Source organism: Leucopleurus acutus (genome assembly GCF_964270905.1).
Source record: "Leucopleurus acutus genome assembly, chromosome: 11".
Taxonomy (NCBI): Eukaryota; Metazoa; Chordata; class Mammalia; order Artiodactyla; family Delphinidae; genus Leucopleurus; species Leucopleurus acutus.
The window spans coordinates 98,973,628-98,994,265 of record NC_139152.1 but is presented as its reverse complement, the minus strand read 5'-3'; the positions used below and the strand labels follow the sequence as shown (position 1 = coordinate 98,994,265).

The following is a 20,638-nucleotide window of genomic DNA, read 5'->3' as shown; positions in this document are numbered from 1 at the left end:
AAATGCAGCAGACACTTCACTCATGTGCACAGCAACCAGTAACCTGCGGAGGTGCGATCCGGGCGCTGAGGGCAGAAAAACCGGTGGGGTGACTCACAGGAATGGACTCCTCTGTGCGTTTGGAAAAAGTGGGAGGGGTAGAGGGGTACAGGACAACTTCTGCATTTGAAGTCACCGACCTCAGGCAAGATGAATGCAGCTCCTGCCCCCTCGTGAGGTGGGAGAACTCACAGAAGCAGTTTAAGGAAACATTGTCTCCTTTCTTTCCCCTCTTGCTTCATGTACTAGATATTTTCAGCTGGTCGCAAAAGGTGTACTTTTTGTGACACTGGGGTACACACAGTTGTGGGCACAGCTAGACTATCTCTTCCAAGTACTGACACCCTCATGTTCCAACTCCCATTTTATAGAAGCAAAAACTGTAAAGGCATGAGTGAAGCCGACTCTGCCCAGGCCTGCCAGAGGGATGCAAGTGGCTGCCAGTAGTTCAGCCTCCTTGAAGACGGTGTCCTCGAAACACTGGCAATGGTGGGCGTCTTTTCTCTCCATTCATGCTCCATCCTGGAATTGACCATTTAGAAGTAGCTCACAAGGTCAAGTGGGAAAGGCATCCAGTTCCTGAGTCAAATAGCTCATACACTTTGGCCCAGTAATTTCACTCCTAGGCAATTACCCTCGCAAAGCTGGCAGAGGAAGGGGCTAGGATTCATACACAAGTGAGGTTTATAAAACTTCCACATGTAAAATAAGATGGAGCTCTATCAAAAGGGGCATATTAAATAAACTGGGTACACAATTTCATTGGAACATAGGCAGTAATTGAAAACTATGCTTTTGAAATAGTTTTAATGGAAAATGCTCAAATTCAGTGTGCTATTAAGGTCACAAAGCATAAGGTACCATAATTAATATTTATTTATTTAATTATTTATGGCTGTGCCACGCAGCTTGTGGAATCTTAATTTCCCCGCCAGGGATCCAACCCGTGCCTCCTGCAGTGAAAGCATGGAGTCCTAACCACTGGACCACCAGGGAATTCCCAATAACTGATATTTTGTAATAGAATATATCATAGAAAAGTGACTGGATGGAAGTAGAGAAATATCACTATTTGTTCTCGCAGGTGGAGGGACTCTGAATATAAACTTTTTCAAAAAAGACTTCTCGGATATCAACATTTTCTACAGTGAATATACACTACATTGAACTTGTATTGAAGTTACAGTATGTAAAGCAAACTTCGTTAAAAAAAATTACAACCTATACAATAAGAGCTTTACTAGCAGTCTTAGAATTTAAATAATTCTTAATTATTTAAATAATTTAAATTTTAATAATTCTTAATTATTCATAATAATAAAATCAGTCACCACTGATTGGCTGCTGAGGACCGGCACAGCGCAGTTGCCCGGGAGGCGGGGCTGGGCGCGCCATTTCCGGGGCGGGGCCTCGGCCGCGCGCGAGCCGGTGGTCTCCATGGCAACCAGCGGGGCCCAAGCGAGGCAAGCCTGGAGCCGCCACCGCAGCCGCGCAGGCCCCGCCCGCACCCCGGCCGCTCAGCCACTAGCCCTCCGCCGCGACCCCGGGCCCGGTCCCAGCTCGGCTGGTGTTCCCGCCAGAGGCTGCCCGCGCCTGCCTCCTGCCGCCGCCGCCCGGGCCTGACCTGACCGGGAAGCAGTTCCGGCGGGCCGCCGCCGCCGCCGCCGCCGTGACTCATCTGCCTGCCCGCATTCCCCGATCGGGCCATCTTGGTCGCGGCCGGCGCGGCAGACGGAGCCGCGGAGGAAGCCGCGGAGACCCAGGTACGCGCCCGCCGCCCGCCCCAGGCCCCGGCGCCGCCGCGGGTGCATCGGCCCTTTGTTCTGCCCCAGGTGGGCGCCGGGCCCAGCGTAGGGAGGGGGCCTCGGCGGGGCCGCCCGCCTCGCCGCCCGCTCTTTGCTCCTCCCACGCCGCGTCCCTTACTTCTAACCCCCGTTTCCGCAGTCGAAACCGTTTTTAAACCATGTTTTCGTCCTTCAGGGCCCAGAACAAGTCCACCCTCCTGTGCAGCCCGCCATGGCCTTGTGAGGGCGGCGATCAAGGAGCCACATCCGGAGCTGGGGATCCCCGAGGGTCTGCACCCTTTGCCTGGTCTGGCTGTGCTCATCTCTCGGTCCGTCTGCCCTGCCTTCTTGTTTGGGCTTCTGAGCCACGCTGGGTCTTGAACCCTACCCTTTCCTTGATTTCTCTCTTGGTCTACCCAATTTTAGCATTACAGGTGCTCAGGTTCTGGGGTACCCAAACCCCCTTCTCCCGCTTCATCCGTCTCAGCCTTAGGCCGACCTCTGGCCACCATGGTTCAGCCCCAGACCGCAAAAGCTGAAACCCCAGCCTCTGCAGCGTCTACCAATGCCCAAATGGATGACGTCATCGACACCCTGACCTCCCTGCGCCTCACCAACTCCGCGCTGAGAAGGGAGGCCTCGACCCTGCGGGCAGAGAAGGCCAACCTCACCAACATGCTGGAGAGCGTGATGGCGGAGCTGACCTTGTTACGCACCCGGGCTCGGATTCCCGGGGCGCTGCAGATCACCCCACCCATCTCGGCCATTACCTCCAATGGGACCCGGCCGATGACAACGCCTCCCACCTCTCTGCCCGAGCCCTTCTCCGGAGACCCTGGCCAGCTGGCGGGGTTCTTGATGCAGATGGACAGATTCATGATCTTCCAGGCCTCGCGCTTCCCCGGAGAGGCTGAGCGAGTGGCGTTCCTCGTGTCCCGGCTGACCGGGGAGGCGGAGAAGTGGGCGATCCCCCACATGCAACCCGACAGCCCCTTGCGAAACAACTATCAGGGATTCCTGGCCGAGTTGCGGAGAACCTACAAGTCTCCGCTGCGGCACGCCCGGCGCGCCCAGATCAGAAAGACTTCGGCCTCGAATCGAGCCGTGCGGGAACGGCAGTCGCTCTGCCGCCAGCTGGCCGCCACGGGCACGGTGCCCTGCCCTGTGCACCCAGCCTCCAATGGGACCAGTCCAGCCCCGGCCCTGCCCACCAGAGCTCGGAACCTTTAGGAATCGGCCACCACCCTGGTCCGTCTGCCGCCACCCAGGTAGCATACCCCTTTTGCTGCGTAGAAGTGGCCGTACCACACAGCATCGCCCTTGTTTGAAGACATCCCTTCCCGCCTCTCTCGTTCCATAAGGACATCTGTCATTGCTTCTGGGTGCCCTGTGACCCACCTTGCTTCCTGGTATCGCGTGCTAGCTTGGAACCTCCGTTGCATGTTTCCCTTCTCTCGCTTGCAATTCCAGCTCTTCTAGTGACCACAGCTCTGCTGCTGGGTCACGCTGACCCCACAACACACTTTGGACCATTGGGGCTGACCTTTCCCAGCCTGACCAGGTTCACAGACGCTCGTCTTCCACCCTCTGCGGCCCCACGGCAGCTCCCCACCTGGCTGCCCTGTTCTCAGTAGTGAGCTTGCTGATGACAGAAAGAAGCCCTTTTGGCCAGGCGGGTGGCTTGATGGGGGTACCTGGAGAGGAGAGCCTGGCATCCTGCCCGTAGGTGATTGCCAGCCCTGCCAGGGCCCAGCGTAGCAGGCAGGGGCCTCGTCTCTGCTGCCAGCAGCCAAGGATCACAGCTGGGAGTGTGATTCCAGCGTTTCCGGGGGGCCAGCTCCACTCTGCACATGAGTGTGCAGTCCTTGTGCCCCATTGCTGCCACTGGGAAAGACTGCTACTGCGGCCTTAGAGGGGAGCCCCCGCAGGCTGCACCCCCATCAATGCCTGGCTTTAACTGCCAGTGTTCTGATAGCGCCAGGACTCGGGGGAATCCGGAACTCGCCTGCTAGGAAGGTCGTTGTGACTTGGGATCACTGGGCATTTCCATCAGGCCTCCACAGGCAGCACATACATGTCCGGCCCTGCCTGAGACCCCCGGCAGGCTGAGGGTGGGATCTAGAGGCTCACTTTGCTGCCCTGGACCCCTGTGGGAATCAGCGGTGGTGTCCCCCCTGTGGGAATCAGCAGTCCCCCCTCCTCTTTGCCCACTGGCACTTGGTGGTGCGCTTATCTAGCTTGAGACCTGTTCCCTTCTCCCTGCAGGGGACATGTGGCCTTCACCTCAGCCCCTTGAGCCACACATACGGTCTCTAGGTCTCCAAAGCCTCTGTGTAGTGTGTCCTCCCCAGGCCTGGGCTGTCCATCAGATGTCCAGCCTTTGTCCCAGAAAACATGGACTCAGGGCTGGAGACCCAACTCCTCTGGGATGCATCACTGAACCCTTAAGGAGAGAGGGTGTTGCCTCTGCAGCCCCGGCCAAGGCCTTGCTGGCGTTTGCAAAGGAAAAGAGCTGCGGACTGCCTCGGTCCTAATGCGGTGACAGTGCAGAGCTGGTGCCCGTGTTCTGATTCTGAGGGACGAACCTGTGCCTCTTAGTGGTGGGTGGCCTTCACGGGGGACGCCCAGAACCACTTTCTAAATGAGTCTTGGCCAAGCCCTGTGGACCGTGGTGCTCCCACCATATTTCAATGCCAAATGAACCGCATTTCCATGACCACCCGGGCGGTGGGAGATGGGCTGTCCTACCTTGGGTTCATCTGCCCCTGTTCTGCTGGTCCTGGCCCGACGGCCGGAGGACAGCCTCTGTGCACCCCTGCAGGCCTACGTCTTGGGACCCCCAGTGGTTGGCTCCTAGGGCCCATCCCCTCTTCCTAAGAGTTTCTGTGATGCAGGGGAAAGTGGCTGCGCTCCTGAAGCAGCCACCGCCTGCAGGGTCAAGGGTGATCAGTGGTTGCTGGGGTTCGTGGCCCACTGCTGCCCACTCATCATAAACTCCGTTAGCCCAGTTGCCCTGCTGAACCACTGCCTGAACCCAGGCTTCAGGCCCCCCTGGATTCCAGCCGAGGCTGTTCAGGCGGGACCATGGTGCTCATTAAGCCTGAAGCCGGGGAGGGCACACAGTGGGCCACTCTTCTGGGGGGCGGGCCCTCCGGTGTGGGGTTGCGCAGACCACTTGCACTTCCTGCTCTGTTCTCTTCTGCCTACCTGCCAGGTGGAGGTGCCCACAGCTGAAGGGGTACAATGACACCCGGGGACAAGGAGGCCTGCAGGGGTAACTGACACCTTGAAGGTTTCCACGTGGCCCAGCCCAGCCAGGGTAGGAGACCCAGCACGGGAGCAGGGCAGGAACTGCTCGCCAACCCCTGGCTGTGCCCAAGTGGCGTTAGAAGTCCTGCTGTGTTTGCATTCGTGCTGCATTTCAGCTGCTGCACATAACCAGGCCAGAGCCGCTAGGCAAGGCTGGCCATGCTGCCTGCCTGCACCCGTGACCGGCCCTCTGCGTATGGGTCGTTGTGCCCAGCCTGGGCTGCTGCTGCAGCTGCGTCTGGGTTGGTGATTTGCTTGGGTCTTGCCTGTTGCTGCGCACGGTACGGGCTGGGGACTCTGCTGTTGGACACCTGCGACCTTGTTGATCGCTTCCTCGACCTTGGAAACCGGAGTAGATGCGAGGCTTGGGGTTGGACTTGGAAGAAGCCCCACGTTGGGAGCCCCTGGTGGCTAGTGGAAGACACCCTAGTCCCCAGCTAGAGAGGATGAGACCCAGGCTTCATGCAGCCCAGAGCAAGGGCAAGTGACCGGGAGGACCGAGCTGGGGAAGGCAGCGGGGGACGGGAGCTGCTCTGTACATATTTGGGGCTTATAATTTCTCTGAATTTAAGAGAACAGTGTTGATTTATGAAAGGGACAGGGAGTTAGTAGTGTTAAACAGTGCATGTGAGGGAAAGTTTTATGTTTTTCATGGTGTTGACATTATTTGGACTATATTGTGTCTGTCTTCTGGTCTCCGTGGTACCCCATCTGGTAAGGAAGCTTCATTGCGTAACAGGGCATTGTTCGAGATCAGATTTAGAAGAAGGGGTGACCTCTCGCCTGCTGTATAGTGTGACCTTGGGGTTGACTTAATGTCCTGAAGCATTTCGGTGACTAATAGGAAAAAGCCAAGACCCATCTCGCTGGTCCCAGGTGAGTATATGAGGAGGTCATGACACGGAGCCCAAAAGTACCCCATGAAGACGCAGGTAAGATGCACGAGCTGGTGCTGTCAGGAGGGACAGAACTACCTGCTGGACCATGATCCTGGCAGTTCGACCTTTAGGAGGAGGAACAAATGTGGGGAGAGCTGGGCAGGTACTTAGGTTACCTTAAGGGAGCAGCCCCGTGACTGTGAACGAGCACACACACAACGGGGGCCAGCTGCCAGGGGTGGAGCTTGGGCGGGAAGAGGGGAGAGATCTTAGCAGCCGTCCCTACCATCTTGCAACCAGAGCTATAAGCCTGAGTTCCCCTCTGCTCGGAAAGCCTTAGGTTAGGGGCTTAGAGATGAAGACACAGATGGGGCTCTGGAGAAGGCAACGCAGCACTGATTGTTGGGCCGGCAGCAAAAGCTTGCCTGTGTGGGGAGAGGGCTGGGGTTTAGGATAATTCCATCACCCACCACGTGTGGACAGAGCTGATGACTGGTGTGGTCTTGGGGTCCCAACGTCGGTGTGGCCGTTGGCAGAGCACGGACGCAGTAAAGGTGGTGGGGTAACACCAGCTCCTCGCCACGGCATCAGTAACTCCTTTGCATAACCAAGTAACAATGTCCTGGTTGTTTTCATTATCAAAGCCAACCTACACATCATAGAAATTTTGGAAAATAAAGTAGTAGAAAGAAGTACAATTTTAACATTTTGGTGTTTCTCCTAGTCTCTCCCTGCCCCCCGCCCCCCACGGTTTCTCTGTTTTTGTTTTAACATAGTTGTGATACTACCTACTGTAATGATACGATATCGTGTATTTTCATTTACGTCACGGGCATTTCCCCGTGTTATTTCTAACTTTATGTTGAAAGGCCGTGTGCTCCTCCGTCAAGCAGTGCCAATGGTTGATCACCAATGCTCTTACTAATTTTTCACCATTAGAAATTGATGAATATCTTTGTGCATAAAGTTTTCCCCAATGTCAAGTTATTTCCTTAGGGTAGATTCTCAGAGGTGGGGTTTATTGAGTTAAAGAATATGAAAACGTGTGAGGCCGTGATTACATACTGACAAGTGGTCTCCAGAAATGTTTGTACCCATTTACACTGCCACCAGCAAAGATAAACGTGCTCATTTTACCATCTTGCCAGTACTGAGTATTCTCATCTGGCCAAATACTTGCTAACCTGATCATGAAAAAAATAGCATTGTATTTTAGTTTGCATTTTTTCGGTTTCTAGCGAAGTAGAACATCTCTTCGTGTGAAGCAGTTGTATTTCTTTTGTGTATTGTTGGTGTCCTCTGCTCTTATCTACTGGGGGTCTGATAAATTTGTATGAGCTCGTTATATATTAAATATATTAACCTGCTGTGTGTCATACTCGTTGCACATGTTTCCACCTTACTTTGTTGTGTGTTTTACTGAAGTTTTAACTTGATACGTAGCTGATCCGTTCCCTCACTTGGCCCTGTGCCCACCAGACTCTTAAGGCAGGCACGCATACACGGCTGTACCACTGCGCTGGCAGCAATGGCTGACGCATAGTAGGTACTCCACAAACGTTTGTGAGACTGGCGTGGATGGATGTGCTGGGCATCCATGGTGTGTCACACACAGCACCCCCACCCCCAAAGTGCTTGTGAACCAAGAACAGTTCACAGACCTTTTGGTCCCAGAATCCCTTTGCACCATTAAAATCCTTTAGGACCTCGAAGAGCTTCTGCTAATGTAGATTTTGCTTATCAATATTTACCATGTTACAAATTAAAATGGAGAATGTTTCAAAATACTATTTTGAAAATAAACTCATTACCTGACAACACGAATAGCATATTTTAAAGAAAACTATTTTCTAAAAAAAATTCAGTGAGAAGAGTGGCATTCTTTCATCATTTTGCAAATTTCTTTAATGTCTGACTTAATATCAATAGAAGACAGCTGGGGCCTCAGACCTGCCCCTGTACTTCATCTTTTGCAAGATTACACATCACGTAGCCTCTGAAAAATTCCACCGTACACTCAGGAGACAGCAAGAGTGGAAAACACACAGGATATTTCAGTAGTATTACGGAAACAGGAATGCCTTCCAGAACCGGAAAGGGTCCTGCCCACTTTGAGATCCCCTGGTCTGAGAAGAGACAAGAGTAGTCCTTGCTGCAAACACCTCCATCTGTCCTTTGTGGTTTCCTTCACTGCTTTAAACTGAAGGTCTTTGTTTCTCTCTAGCATTAATAAAGGCGCTTCTGGAATTAGTTTGGCTTGTAGTGTGAGGTGAGGCTCCAGCTTGACTTTTCCCCAGTTTTTTCTTTATAAATTTATTTTATTTATTTATTTTTGGCGCGGTGGGTCTTCGTTGCTGCATGTGGGCTTTCTCTAGTTGCGGTGCGCGGGCTTCTCATTGCAGTGGCTTCTCTTGTGGAGCACGGGCTCTGGGGCACGTGGGCTTCAGTAGTTGTGGCTTGCGGGCTCAGTAGTTGTGGCGCATGGGTTTAGTTGCTCCGCGGCATGTGGGATCTTCCCGGACCAGGGCTCGAACCCGTGTCCCCTGGATTGGCAGGCGGATTCTTAACCACTGCGCCACCAGGGAAGCCCTCCCCAGTGTTTAAACCCGAGATCACCTACTGACTTCTTTCTCCCCCTCATCCGTGTGTTTCCTCCAGCACATCTGAAAATCTTATCTTCTGTGGCGCCAACTTTCCCAATATCTAGTGATCCATCTGTCTCCCCCAGAACTTCCCTTTTAAAAATGATTTCGGGTTTATGTTTTGTATTCCTAATAGGGGGTCTTCCCCTTCAGGTTTTCTTAGCTGTTCTCACCAGGTGAACATAAAAATTAATTCTAAATTTTGCGCCTAATCCCAGCGCAGACGCAGGGCTGGCAAACTGTGCGTAGGCCAGAGCCCTGGAGGGTGAGGTGACCACTGCTCCGTGCCCACGGAAGGCCTTGCCCCTGGGGTTCAACCAACGTTCCTCTACGACTGGTGGCTGGTTTGCGATCAGGGGTGAAAATGTGTGTCCCAACTGGCTAGCCTGCTGCCTAGTCAGGGTCTTCTGCTTGGAAAAGTCTAGAGTGCACACGATGCCCTGCTGGCTGGCCCCGGACGGCTGGTCCTAAGAGGTTTACAAGGGCCTCGCTGTGTCTTTCAAAAGTTCTTCCCTGGGTTCTGGAACATCTGGATGTAGCTGGGGAGTCTTCTGGATTCCAAACGGTATTGTGTCCCCAGAACCCTGCTGGTCACACTTCAAGCACCACATTTGAAAGCAGTAGAAACTGCTGACTCTCAGATCGTATCTGAGCAATTCCAAAGACAGGAGTCTCATGTGATCTGCCCGTGAGCTTCCAATGGCCACCAGGCTCTGGGCATCTGCTAAAGCCTCTTCCTGTCAAGAAAAGTTAATTTCTAGGCATATGCTGTAGCAGGGTATCGAGCTGGGCTTTTCCTGTCGTAGCCGAGACCCACATACGAGAATGAAAGCCTGTACTTGGAACTTTGACAGCTGCTGACGGTCCGTCAGTCCCCGCACTTGAAGGGATGTCTTAGCTCTGTCAGTCTACCAGCACCCAACGGTTACATAGGCTGGCTGGTTCTTTACCAAACCTGCTTTCTCCTCTTTCTGGGCAAAAAGCTAGACGACATTCCCCAGCCTCCTCTCCAACCTGGTGGGGCTCAATGATGGAATTCTAACCAGTGGAATGCGGGCGAGAGGGGTGCTCCCTGTTCTCTCCCCTTCAACCATTTGATCCACGCTGATAGCCAAGGAGACCTTGGAAAACACAGAGTGAAGATGGCAGACCCATACAACTGAGACCCCAAGCCACAGTCTGTGGGAGAGCTGCCAGGATCCCCATGGGCCTGGGGCACTGGGCATGACTGGGGGTCAGCTCCCAGCAGTTAGCAAGTGGGAGCGGGGAGTGGGGGGAAGGGGGGCGTGGCGGTGGCCCCAGGAGGAGTGAGCTCCCGCGGTTGCTGCAGCCTTTCCGGGAACCCCATGTCCTCTTTCTCGAGTGGCCCTGACACGAGCACCAATGTGGCCCGGCGAGGGAAAAGCAAAGTCCAGTTAAGAGAAGGCCTCTTAGCCCCTCCAAAGCCACCAGGGTCACAAAGAGCTCCGGCCAACCCTGGGGAGAGGGGATGAGACACGCCCCAAATTGCTGGAGCCAAACATTCTTCAGAAGCAAACAGGGCTTAGTCTTGACAAGAGACTGTTCTACACACAAAAATGACAAGAAAACCTTTTCATGTGGCCAAGATATCGTTAAGGGACCTCCTACCTAGTGGGAAGGGGTTTGACAGATCCCACTGGATTGGGGTCTGGAAGAAATCAAAGTTTCTCTATTTCTATTCCGAACGAGTTGAGATGCTTCAATAAACCAGTTACACTTCATTCACTTAAATGATGAACCCGTCCACAAAGCTATGAAATAACAGAACAGGAGAAGCAGAGACAACTCTGGTAGTCTCAGCCTTAAAGGAGCTTCAGGGCACAAAAAGCAGTGCGTCAGAGCAATGCTGCTCTTAGCACGCCGACTGCCCAGAGGGGTTTAGAAGAACCTTTGGAATCTGAATGAGGAAAGGACCACAGTAACCCACAGCTGTGCACCTGCTGTCTGCCAGACATGGTTCTAGAAACCGAAGATGTAAGGGTGAACAAGACAGAGACTTTGCCCCTGTGGAGTCCTCCTTCTTCCAGGAGAAGAGAATGATAAACCCACGTGTATCTCATGGGGTCCAAGAAGATCTCTCCAAGGGCTTGATACGGAGCAAAGCCCCCAAGGAAATGAGTGAAGTGGGCTTAGACTCAAGGCTGACTGTGGTCCCAAAGAGGAAAAGTTATTCAAATCTGTGTTTAGTCTTAAAATCTGTAGTGCCTTAGACTCAAGAAAGTATTTTTTTTTCAGATTTGAGATGACACTGAATATATAATTTTCTGTTCTCCGTAAAACTGACTTAATATGATACACAGTTTATCATGGTGTTAAAAAGTTTATTTGAAAATAAGCTAACGATTTCATAATATTTCCTTACATGGAGGTATATATATAACTTGCGTAGCTGTTCTTCCCCGGGCTGGCTTCATTTTTTAAAAATCAGGATATAATTTACACCCAGTGAAGTGAACCGAACTTAAGTGCATACTTCAACGTGCTTCGACAAATGTATGCACCCGTGTCACATACCCCAAATCAAGACGTAGAACGTTCCCATCGCTCCAAAAATTTCCCTTGTGGCTTCAACCTCTCCCCACCGCTGCTAGGCAACCGCTGTTTTAATGTCTATGCCCATAGATTAGCTTCTGGAACTTCATATCGATGGATTCATGAAGTGGGCACCCCTTCGTATTTAAGCTTCTTTTGCTACTATGATGTTTTGAGATCCATCCGTGTTGGTGTATGTATTAGTAGTTCTTTTCTTATTATTGCTGATTAAAGGTCCACTTCATTCTGCAGACAGACCCTAGCTGTTTTGCCATTCATCTGTTAATGGACATCTAGGCTACTTCCAGGTTGAGCAAACACAAATAAAGTTGCTATGGACGTCCCCAGAAAAGTCTTTTTGTGCACGTATGTTTGCATTTCTCTTGGGTAAATACAAGGAGCGGAATTGCTGGGCCATAGGTAAACTGTGTAACCTTATAAGAAACGGCCAAACCGCCTTCCAAGGTGGATGCGCCATTTGACGTTCATGGTTGTGTGTGTGAGTTCACGTTGGTCCAGCTTCCTCTCTTCCCTTGCTGTTGTCAGTCATTTTTATTTCAGCCGTTCTGGTGGGCGGGTAGCAGTATCCCATGATGCTTTTACTTTACGTTTCTCTGATTTCTAATGATTCTGAGCCTTTTTTTTTTTTTTTTTGCTAACCATTAATATATCTTGTCTCCCCCCAGCCCCGATGTTTTATGAAAAATATCAAACACACATAAAAGTTGAAAAAAACTGTATCATAAACATCCATACATCCACCAGCTACATTCTACAATGAGCATTTTGCTAAATTTGCTTTATTGCATAAGCATCCATCCTTCCATCCATCCTCAATATGTCTTACTTTTAATGCACAGGGCAGTAAGTGAAAGATATCAGTCGACTTCACCTCTAAGCACTTAGCATGCATACCGCTAACTAGACTTCCACATTTGTTTACAGTGCTTTTTTTTATTGGCAGAAGGGGGATGAATTCACGTACAGTGGAACCATCTGGGGAGTTTTGAAAAAAGCATCCACCACTGTCACGCAAGCCCCTCTCAAGATACAGAACATCACCACACAGAAAATTCCCTGGTACTTCTCCCAGTCCTAAATACTTTGGTCAATCCCCAAGACACAAAAATATTCTGTAATTCCTTCTAAAAAATTAAAATTTAAACTTCTGAAAAGATTTTATGGAAATATAGTTGATTTACAATGTTGTGTTAGTTTCAGGTATACAGCAAGGTGATTCAGTTATACATATATGAATAGCTATTCTTTTTTAGATTCTTCCAGTATTAACTTTTACATGTAGGTTTCTGATTCATCTCAAAAAAGTATTTTGTGGATGATATGAGATGGGGTTGAAATTTGTTTTTTTCCCATGTGGACATTCAATTGCTTTAGAATAACTTGTTGAAAGATGCTCTGTTTCTCCATTGGGTCGCTTTGGTGACTTTGTGTAAATCAAACGACCTAATAGAGTTGGTCTACTTCTGGGCTCCTTCTGTTTCAAAAATCTATTTGTCTATTTCCGTGCCAGCACCATGCCGTCTTGATTACTGTGACTTTGTAGTAAGCTTTGAACTCAGGATGTGTAAATGCTGCAGTGATGTGCTTCCTTTTCAAGATTGCTGTGGGTACCGTACATCTGTGCTCTCCAGTTAGTAAGTTGCTAGACACATGTGGCTGTTTAAATTTATTAAAATTAAGTAAAAGGAAAGATTTAGTTCCTTGAATATAATAACCATATTTTAAGTGCTCACTAGAGCATTTCTACTCTCATAGTTCTATGTTAGGTTCTTTGCAATTCCATATAAATTTTATAATCATTTCATCAATTTCTATTAAGGAAGCCTGCTGGGGCTCTGATTGGGAAGGAATTGAATCTACAGACTAAAGTGGTTGGAACCTGACATTTTAATAATGTTGAGTCTTCCAATACATGAATATGGTTTATTGCTCACTTTGTTTAGAATTTCTTTAATTCTTCTCAGCAGTTTTGTAGTTAATGGCCTATCACATCTTTTGTGAATGTATTCCTAAGGGTTTTATGATTCTAGATGCTATTTTAAATGGAATTTTTTAAACAATTCATTTTGCAGTTGTTTCTTGCTAAGGTATAAAACCCAAACTAATTTTTACATTTGCTTTTATTCTGTGACTTTGCTAAATTCATGTATCAGTCCTGGTAGTTATTTCCCAGGCTCCTTAGGATTTTCTATACTCACGATCACATTGTCTGTGAATAAAGAGAGTTTATATCTGTCTTTTCAGTCTGGATGCCTTTTATTTTTCTTTCTTGCCTTTTCGCGCTGTCTAGGACTTTCTAACACAGCGTTAGACGGAAGTCACAGAGCAGGTAGCCATGTGTTATTCCTGACCTGGGGGAACGTGGTCGATATTTCACATTCGCTATGACGCTGAGGAGTAGGTTTCTCATACATGCCTTTTAACAGATTCATGAGATTTCCATCTATCTCTCATTTGTGAGAGTTCTTTTTTTTAAATCAAAAATGGATGTTGAATTTTGTTAAATGCTTTTTCTGCAATTTAAACAATCATACTTTTTCTCTTTTATCCTGTTAACATGGTGAATTACACGGACTGATTTTCCGATGATAAACCAACCCCGCATTCTCGGGATAAACAAAACTTGGTAATTGAGTATTATCCTTTTTATAAAATAGTGCGTTTGCTTTGCTAATACTTTAAAGTCCCTTATGTGTTTTTTATCAGTAGGGATATTGGTCTGTCATTTTCTTTTCTGCAGCGTCTCTGTTTTTAGGGTTTATGATTGCCTCATAAAAGGTTGGGAGCTGTTCCTCTCTGTTTTCTGAAAGAGTTTGTGTAAGATTAGATTATTTCCTCCTTAACTGTTAGGTAGAAGTAAAACTCCCTGGGCCTGGAGTTTTCTCGTGGTAATAAGGTGTTTGCTAGGGAGTTCAGTTTCTTTAGGGGCTCGATGGGACTGATCAGTCATCTGTTGCTTCTTCAGTGAGCTTTGGTAACGTGTCTTTTGGGGGAATGTGTCCGTTTTATCCAAGTTAGCAAATTTACTTGCATAAAGTTGCTGGTAATATTCCTTAATTACCTTTTTGAAGTCTGTGGGATCTCGAGTGTTTTCCTCTCTTCTATTGCCTGATATTGTGGCTTTTTAAAACATTCTGATTAGACGTTTATCAATTGTACTGATCTTTGTAAAGTACCATTTTTTATTTCATTGATTTACTCCATGTTTCTGTTTCCCATATCATTGATTTCTGCTCTTTGTTTTATTTTTTTAGTTGAAGTATAGTTGATTTGCAATGTTGTGTTAAGTTCTGCTGTACAGCAAAGTGATTCAGTTATATATATATATATATATATATATATATATATATATATATATATATATATATACACACACACACACACTCCTTTTCATATTCTTTTCCATTATATTTTATCACAGGATATATTGAATCTTGTTCTCTGTGCTATACAGCAGGACCTTGTTGTTTATCCATTCTACATGTAATAGTTTGCATCTACCAACCCCAAATTCCCAGTCCATCCCTCCCCCAACCCCCTTCCCCCCTGGCAACCATCAGTCTGTTCTCTATGTCCCTGATTTCTGTTTCTGTTTCATAAACAGGTTCATTTGTGTCATATTGTAGATTCTACATGTAAGTGATATCATATGGTATTTGTCTTTCTCTTTCTGACTTACTTCATTTAGTATGGTAATCTCTAGTTGCATCCATGTTGCTGCAAATGGCATTATTTTGTTCTTTTTCATGGCTGAGTAGTATTCCATTGTATACATATACCATTGTATATACAGATACCATTTTATATACCATTGTATATGCATATGCCATTGTATATATGTACCACATCTTCTTTATCCATTCATCTGTCGATGGACATTTAGGTTGTCTCCTTGTCTTGGCTATTGTGAGTAGTGCTGCCATGAACAGTGGGGTGCACATATCTTTTTGAATTATAGTTTCGTCCAGATATATGCCCAGGAGCGGGATTACTGGATCATGTGGTAGCGTTGTTTTTAGTTTTCTGAGGACCCTCCATACTGTTCTCCATAGTGGCTGCACCAACGGTGTAGGAGGCTTCCCTTTTCTCCACGCCCTCTCCATCTGTTTTTATCTGGGTTGTTCCCTTCCTTCTGCTTTTACTCTGGGTTGAATTTGCTCTTCCTTTTCATATTTTGCAAGATGGAAGACGTCTTTTGCTTGTCTTCTTCAGAAGCAGTGGGTCTTCCCCGGGCCTTGCAGTTGGGAGGACTTCCCGCTGCTCCCCAGGGCTTGAGGCTTTGTTTGGTATAAGAGGAGTGCGTGGAAAAGGGAGTGGTATTGCAAGTCTGTGTATCAGAGGAAGCACAGCTTTCTCTGGCCTCATGTCCTGTCCCTACTGTTCCTTGTCGTCACCAAGCCTGGGCCAGTGGAAAAAAGCTGGTGAGTGAGCATGGCCTCCGCTGTGTCTGGGGCTCCTGGTCATTCTAAATGGTCACAGCAGCCCATAAGCATTTAAGAATTTATTAAAATGTTAGCTGTTTTCTCCTGACCTGTCGTTGTGGTGCCCTTTCACCTGTGCTTTGCTGAAGGTGGAGAAGCTGGTGACCCCGTCTCCGTTCAGAGGGGCTGCCGCTGTTTAGAATTCCCCTCCCTTCGTTTCCTTGTGATCTGAGCCCTCTCACGGGCTCAAGAAAAATTGTGATTTTTTTGGAGATGACACAGCTTTTTCTCGTTAGGTTGGGAGTGATGTTTTCTTGCAGTTTTCTACACCCTGAACCTGACTTGGCTTTTTTTTTTAAGTTCTGTTTTCTATTTTATTGAACATATATTCAGACTCATAAAATATTTTAATTATTTTTTTTACCAGAAGATTATTGGAAAATATAAATCCATTTTTTTCTTTTTTTTTAAATTATTTTTTGGCTGCATTGGGTCTTCATTGCTGTGTGTGGGCTTCCTCTAGTTGCGGCGAGCAGGGGCTACTCTTCGTTGCAGTGTGTGGGCTTCTCACTGCGGTGGCTTCTCTTGGTGCAGAGCACCGGCTCTAGGTGCGCGGGCTTCAGTAGTTGCAGCATGCATGCCTAGAGTGCTCAGGCTTCAGTAGTTGTGGCACGTGGGCTCAGTAGTTGTGGCACGTGGGCTCTAGAGCGCAGGCTCAGTAGTTGTGGTTCATGGGCTTAGTTGCTCCTCGGCATGTGGGATCTTCCTGGACCAGGGATCAAACCCGTGTCCCCTGCATTGGCAGGCGGATTCCTAACCACTGCACCACCAGGGAAGTACTATAAATCCATTTTTATTTCTGCTTGGGTGCAAGTTTCCTGCTCACATGCGTTCTCGTTATTCAGTCAATAACCAATTACATTGGATTAAAGTCACAAGAACACATTGTGAATTCACCTGAACCAAAAACATTTAATTAAAATAGTGAACACTCTTTTTGTAAGCCTCACCCTTACTAGTAGCCCAATAGCTTCATTTTTTTCCTTGGGGACTATAAAATATTTTAAAATTCTGTTAAAGAATACACAAACAGGAAATGTTAGAAGAAAATTTATCTGAACAACTTAAAAGAGAATACAGTCTCTGATCAGCAGAAGCGTATAAGTCAGTAAAAGACTCAAAGAGTAAGCATAAGTGTTTGATAAAGCCACAGGACAGAGGAGAAGGAGAAATTAATATTTTCTGAGGAGTTCAAGAGATACCCCCTAGGGTCTTCATGTATTTAACTCCTAGATATTGGACTGACTTGGCTTTTTAAAAACAACTAAGAAGAGAAAGAAAAATAACTTCTTTTATTCATGATTCATATTGTTTTCAATTTAAAATAGTTGATAGAGCACATTTTCCCTCACCACTGTACCTTTTCAAAAATGTATTGGCTATTCATACCCACTTTTTATTTCTCATGAACTTAACTTTCCATAATGTTTATCGACTTGTTCTGTTTTATAAAAGTAACACGGGATCATTGAAGAAAATTTAGAAAATAGAGTATAAAGTATAAGTAGAGTATAAAGGAAACAATAAAATGAAAGAGATCAGTTTTAAATATAATTAAGTACAAAATAACGTATACATATAAAAAAATTAAACAGTGCAGAAATATATAAGGTAAAACTCAAGGTAAGCCTTATATGCACAGTTAGCATTTTGTGTGTCCCTTTCAGGCCTTTTGCAACGTAAACACATATGTGGAACCTAAGGCAGCTCCCTCTCAGCGTCCTACAAGTGCAAGGTCACCTGGGGATGGGGGGCACCCCTTAAACCCTGCACCTCTCTGCTCTCACCAAGTCCAGCCCAGCTCTTCAATGAAGTTTTGGGTTTCCCTTTACTTGGGTCTTGTGCCTTTCTTGTTGTAGTTACTTGACTTAATGCCATCACATTTACCATCCATTCTCTATCTGATTATTACTGGGTTTTACCCTCTTTTTCAACTTAGAGGCAACAACTCTCAATTATCCGTGGCTCCAGTAGTTTCCTACTGGTGCTTCTGGGCTTCCAGTAAGACCAGCATCTCCTGGGTAGATGAGAAGGTCTGTCTCCTCACTGAGAACACCACCTACTGGTTTATCTTCCTATTAAATTTAATTGGCTGGAATTTCTGGTATTAGGTAACAGAGGTGATGAACGACATTTTTATCCCAGATTAGCTTACTTCTACTTTAATCCTTTTTGGGGACCTTCATAGAAAATGGTCCATTTCATGGAGATTTTCGGATTTACCAGCATAAAATTGTGCATGGTATTCTCCTAGGCTTGGAAAATCATCTCTGTAACGTAACATCCTTTTTCTTCTTCTTAATCTGTTTTCCTTTTTATAATGATTTGGTTGGCCAGAGATGGACTACTGTATTATTTATTTTTAAAGAATCAGCTGTTGATTTAACACATTGCTTTTCTGTTTCATAGTCATGAATTTCTGCTTATGTTCTTATCACTTCCTTCCTTCAACACCAGCACTTCCTAATAAGTCAAAGAATCTACTTTCCAGTTTGCACATTAAAAAAATTTAAGTTTCCTGGGCTGTAGACAGGTATCGGGAGGAAACAGGATTCTGAAGCAATTAAGTCTGGGAAACAGTGGGTTAAATACAGTTCACTCAGGACTTCCCTGGTGGTGCAGTGGTTAAAAATTCGCCTACCAGTGCAGTGGACACGGGTTCGATCCCTGGGAAGATCCAGGGAAGATCCCACATGCTGCGGAGCAACTGAGCCTGTGAGCCACAACTACTGAGCCCGCACGCCACAACTACTGAAGGCCGCACACCTAGAGCTCATGCTCCGCAACAAGAGAAGCCACCGCAATGAGAAGCCTGTGCACCGCAACGAAGAGCAGCCCCGGCTCGCCTCAACTAGAGAAAGCCCGCGCTCAACAACAAAGACCCAAAGCAGCTAAAAAAATAAAAATAAACAAATAAATAAATACAGTTCACTCCTTTCCCCACTCCCCCACCAGAATTATTCTCAGAAACCTAAAAGCACCAGTGTTCATTTAGAATGTCAGAGGACAGTCAGTTTAAGTTCTGCCCAACTAATTTATTAGAATACAGAATGCTTTTCTTCCCTCTGATCTTCTTTTAGGCCTAAGATGTCTCAGAATTCACACTGGGAAATGCTCCTCTAGTGCTTAATTGTTCCATTTGGTGTGTCTAGTGTCTCTGTCTCTCTCTGTCCCTTTGTCTCTCTGCCTCTCTCTCTGTGTCTCTCTGTCTCTTTCTCCCCTTCCCCTGCCCGCTGAGCGCATTAAAGGTCACCTTGGATCCTGATTCTGCCATCTCCATGTGTCACTGAGATAGATGAGAAACATGGTCGTGGGTGTTGTGGACAACACACCTGTACAAGGGCTGCTGGTTACAAGGCATGGCAGGAGCATGCCCTGCTGATACCTTGACTTTTGCCCAGTGTAACCCATTTTGATCTTCTGGCCTCCAGACCGTACAAGGATAAATTTGTGTTGGTTTAAGGCCCCAGGTTTGTGATGAGTTGTTACAACAGCTATAGGAATCTAACTAGAGGTCAATATGGGAACAATTGTGCCAATTTAACATGAAATTTTACATGAAATGGATAAATTTCTAGAAAAATACAGCGCTCCAAAGTTGGCACAAAAAGAAAAGGAAAATCTGAATCTGTAAAAACCTTCCCACAATGAAGACTCCATGTCCAGATGGTTTCACCAGAGAATTCTACCTTACATTTAAGGAACAAGAATGCTACCCTTACACAAACACTTCCAGAGAAAGAGAAAAGGGAAGATTGCCCAACTCACTTTGTGAGACCAGTTTTAACTTGATATAAAAAAGGGAAAAGGATAATATGAGAAAGAAAAATTACAGGCGAATCTCGCTCATGAGCATAGATGCAAAATTCTAAAGAAAATATGAAAAAAACCCAACCAAACTACAAGGTAGATTTAATATTATGAAAGCAAATATTATTTGTTAAATTAGCAGATTGGAGGAGAAAAATTATTTGATTATATTAATGGACGTAGAAAAGGCATTTGATAAAGTTCCATGTCCACTCATGAAAAAAGGAACTCTCAGAAAACCAGGAATATAAAGAAATTCCTTAATCTGTTAAGCGGTATCCACCAAAAACCTATAGACAATACATATTTATTGGTAAAATGGTGAAAGCTTTTCTTTTAAGATTGGCAGCAAGGCAAAGAGGCTTGCTATCCCCACTTCTCCTCAACATTGGACTGGGGGTCCTAGCCAGGGTGATACAGCAATGAAAAGAATGAAATCGCAGGGACTGGAAATGTAGCAACCGTTTGTCTTTATTCACATAAGATGTGACTATATATGTCTCGACTTATAGAGATGCTATAGGTAAATTATTAGAATTAACAAGAGCGTTTAACAAGTCAACATACAAAAGTCAACTGGATTTCTATATACCAGAAATGAACAGAAAATGAAAAGTTTAAAAGATACCATTTAAATACTATGAAAAAGTGTATGCTGAGACAACTTAGACGAAATGGACAGATTCATAGGGAGATACAAACTATCGAAATTGACTGGAAGAAATAGAAAAGCCGAATATATAAGTAAAGAACTTGATGTTAGCAGTATAGAAAACTTCCCGCAAAGAAAGCCCAGGACCAGATGGCTTCACTGGTGGAGGAATTAATACCAATTCTTTATAAATTCTTTCCCAAAAAAATCAAAGAGGAAGGAATACTTCACAACTCATTTTGAGGTCAGTAATACTCTTATACCAAAACCAGACAAAGCTATCACAAGAAAACTACAGACCAATATCACTTAAGAATATATATATATAAGAATCCTTTATTAAATACTAGCAAACTAAATCCAGTAACATATAAAAAGGATTGTCCGCCATGACCAAGTAAGACTTATTCCAATAATGCAAGGTTGGTTTAACATTCAGAAATCAATTAATATAATTCACCACATCAAT

The 20,638-nt window shown here is 46.4% G+C and overlaps 1 protein-coding gene across 1 annotated transcript; it reads left to right on the top strand.

Moving 5' to 3' along the window:
• The first annotated feature begins 1,699 nt into the window (after positions 1-1,699).
• On the top strand, positions 1,700-3,071 carry RTL6 (retrotransposon Gag like 6). Its single transcript, XM_082849471.1, has 2 exons — positions 1,700-1,802; positions 2,020-3,071. Exon 2 carries the CDS (start codon positions 2,334-2,336, stop codon positions 3,051-3,053), a length of 720 nt encoding a protein of 239 aa, XP_082705597.1. The 5' UTR covers positions 1,700-1,802; positions 2,020-2,333; the 3' UTR covers positions 3,054-3,071.
• Positions 3,072-20,638: the final 17,567 nt, after the last annotated feature.